The following is a 3,183-nucleotide window of genomic DNA, read 5'->3' on the forward strand; positions in this document are numbered from 1 at the left end:
TAAATCCAAGCACAACCAAGAGGGTTCTGCTACGTTCACAAAAAAAAGTCCCTAGCATCACAATTTCACAATAAAATGCACATGACAAAACATTCCAGCTTTATAAAAACAAATTGCATGTGGACGTGTAGAACTATCGTAAGACACTACCCTCGCATAAGTAAGAGGATTGAATCCACAAACCCAAGGGGTGGATATTGCTGGGAGAGCTAAGAACGATGCAAATACACAATAAAAAGGGCTCGACGACTGCCAATACCTACACTCTGAATCGCGCACATATTGAAGCTAATTCGAAGAAGACTCAACGAGACTTTTGGTCTGGCCAGCAAAAAGTGGATTTCAAAAAGTCTAGGTAAAATAAATCTTGCTTCTCTATTTAACGTAAACTTAGGGTTTTCCAGAATGATATAGCATTGTCAACAAATCACTAAAGCTTTCGTAATATCCCACCTACAAGCCATTGGCAACAATTTTGTAGGATGATCAATCTCTAGACAATTAAAATTTACTGCTGAACCCCATACCGGTAGTGATTTATTGCATCCGACTTTACAAAACATGCACGATATCAAACTGATTAAAGGAAGGCAGCGAACCTTTTGTAATGCATATTATTACGTTATCTGGTTTCATGTTCAGGATACACCCAGTTTTCGAGTTATATTTGGTTTATTAACTTTTAAATGTGCTTGCTCGCTGATGTATGGGACGTACAGCAGCTGCCTTTTCGTCTTCTTGTTATGGTCGAGCGCTTTACAAGAGATTTTACTCGTTACCCACTAACTTCTACCAAGTCCACTTCATGGCACATTAACTTCGACGAACATGGCTCCCAGCCCATTTAACCTCCCGCGCAAATTCGGGTCTCCCAATTTCTGCACAGACTGTACCACACTGTCTGAAACATCAACAAAGCGGTGATGAATGAAAAGATGAACACACTTGAGACCACGTCTCTGTGACATGTCATACCCGAAACACCCCACCAACAGCAAACACAGACCACTGCAAAATCAAACCTAATCACTCGGCATTACACTCGGTAAAAAAGAGGAGCACTTCTGGGGAGATGAAACCCACTCAGTAAAATGAGGAATGGTGGGTAAAATTATGACTATATTGGGATACTGTACAAAAACGCAAACCCCTATTGGATGTACTTCCGCATGAACTTTTTGTGGAATTCGGATCGTAGGGTATCGTTAATGAATCCACGCTTCGAATGATCGACCTCGCCACGAGCACAATTCTTGAAGACGACATCATCATCCCAACGACGCTTAACTTTGAACTCTAAAAATGTTAATCGAAAAAGTGCCTAGACGATTCTAAAGGCAGTAAAACTATTGAAAGCATAAGCAAAAAAGAAAAAAGGCATTCTAAGCTGCCATCGATCATATGGAATAATGAATCTTCAGAGTGTTTAATTAAGATATTAAACGCCTCAATGATAAGTTGACTTGCTGAATGCAGTATGAAGCAACCAGAGCTTAAAGTCCAATGTACCCGAGGAATTATTATTATTGAGCAAAGGATTGCCCTTGAGAATATTCTCCATCCGAATGGTCTCCTCTGCAGCTTTCTTTTCTGCTGCCGCTAGAACAGCCTCCTCTGCACGTTCCCGCTTTATCTTAGCCAATTCGGCAAGAAGAGCTTCCTCGTCTTCTTCGTTGCTCTCATCATCATCATCATCATCATCGTCACCGGAACTTGAGCTAGGATTATTGTTAGGTACCTTGAGTTCCTCTTCAGTATAGTCTTCTTCCCACGGGTCATCAGCATCAAGATTGGCTGTTGGAACGGAAGCTGCAGTCGCTGTCAAAACTGGCTGCTTCGGTCGTTTCGATGAACCAGTATTACGATCCTGATCCGAGATAGCCGGTCTTTTTTCACCCGAATGTGATAGAGGGACGTGATTTGGTCCTAAAATGATGCCCAGCAAAGCTGACTAACACTAAAAGGAAATCCACCATCTTTCACTAGTTTCACACTAACACTTGTGTCCTGCTTTATTCAAATGGAAAAAAGAGGCAGTCGAGCCACTAAAACACCTGACAAAGACCTTTGAGGAATAAAATAACTAGATAAATGTCGCTTGCAAAAATCACCCCAAAATATCCTCAAAAAACAGGTCAATCCGCATCTGAGATGCACAAAACTCATAAAAATAACCTTTTTTTGACTTTTCAAGGGCTGCTTGTCTTTCCTTTTCTTCAAGCTCCTTTTTAAAATCTTTCCCCTGAAGGTCCTCCGGTCTTCCCTGACCTTCCTGACGATACTTGAGCTTCGTGTGGGAAGGGAGATCACGGACAGAGTATTGCTTTGATAAAGCGCTCAAGTCACCCTCCCATTTGCCTTTTCCACCCTTCGCTGTACTCCATGTAGGCCTACCAGCTGTAGTCATCACTACAAAAGCTATGCGCCCAAAGGCGAATCATATAAACAAGGGATCAAGTCAGTTTCGGTATGTGAAATAAAAAACAAAATTATGCCTAAAACGTAAAACAACAAATATTTATTGGCATATAAGCAACCCGCACCCAAATAAGTTCTCAAAACGATTTGCTTTAAAACCTCAAGTGTCGGAATTTTTGCCTCTAGAGCCACAATGACACACATACCCGTCACTTAACGCATCATGAACTAAAAGACCACTGTTGAAAAACCTTTATTACAGTTGCTTTAAAAGGGTGGCTGCCTACGACTACGACAAAAACAAGTAAGGACATAATAGAAGGGCGGAATATGTATTTTTGGAGTAGAGTGATGTTTGGGCCCAATAGCATGGCCTTGAAGCCAAAAGTTAAAACAAAGAAAAAGGTCAAGCACGCAAGTGTATTATTAGGAAAGACATAATTTTTAAAACAACGGAATCACTCTGCACATTCCCTTCATTTTGATTGACCGATTCTGAGTCTTATTTCGGCAATCATCCTTGTTAGTCGTCACAATAAAATTGATAATGTGCAACAAACATCCCCCAGCTAATCGCCTTATTTGTCGAATTTGCGAGCAGTTGCGTAGACAATTAAAGGCAACATCACCAAGCATTCTAGGCTACCCGACATAATATTCTACCTTTATTTGGGAGGACTGGCTACTTTACGTTCGATCTAGTGTAATACGATAGTGGTTTATCCCTCGGTTCTGGTGAGGCGCCTCTTTTGTGCTTCGAATTAG

The 3,183-nt window shown here is 41.1% G+C and overlaps 1 protein-coding gene across 1 annotated transcript; it reads right to left on the reverse strand. All coding sequences in view use genetic code 11, as the record gives it.

Annotated features, from left to right (window-relative positions):
- Window positions 1-1,150: 1,150 nt before the first annotated feature.
- On the reverse strand, window positions 1,151-2,407 carry EGR_06097 (hypothetical protein; the record flags this gene model as incomplete). The annotated part of the gene is made up of 3 exons (XM_024495346.1): window positions 1,151-1,296; window positions 1,510-1,926; window positions 2,176-2,407. The coding sequence occupies 3 exons, from the start codon at window positions 2,405-2,407 to the stop codon at window positions 1,151-1,153; spliced, it is 795 nt and encodes a 264-aa protein (XP_024350301.1).
- Between the last annotated feature and the right edge of the window lie 776 nt (window positions 2,408-3,183).

Source organism: Echinococcus granulosus (genome assembly GCF_000524195.1).
Source record: "Echinococcus granulosus chromosome Unknown EG_S00050, whole genome shotgun sequence".
Taxonomy (NCBI): domain Eukaryota; kingdom Metazoa; phylum Platyhelminthes; class Cestoda; order Cyclophyllidea; family Taeniidae; genus Echinococcus; species Echinococcus granulosus.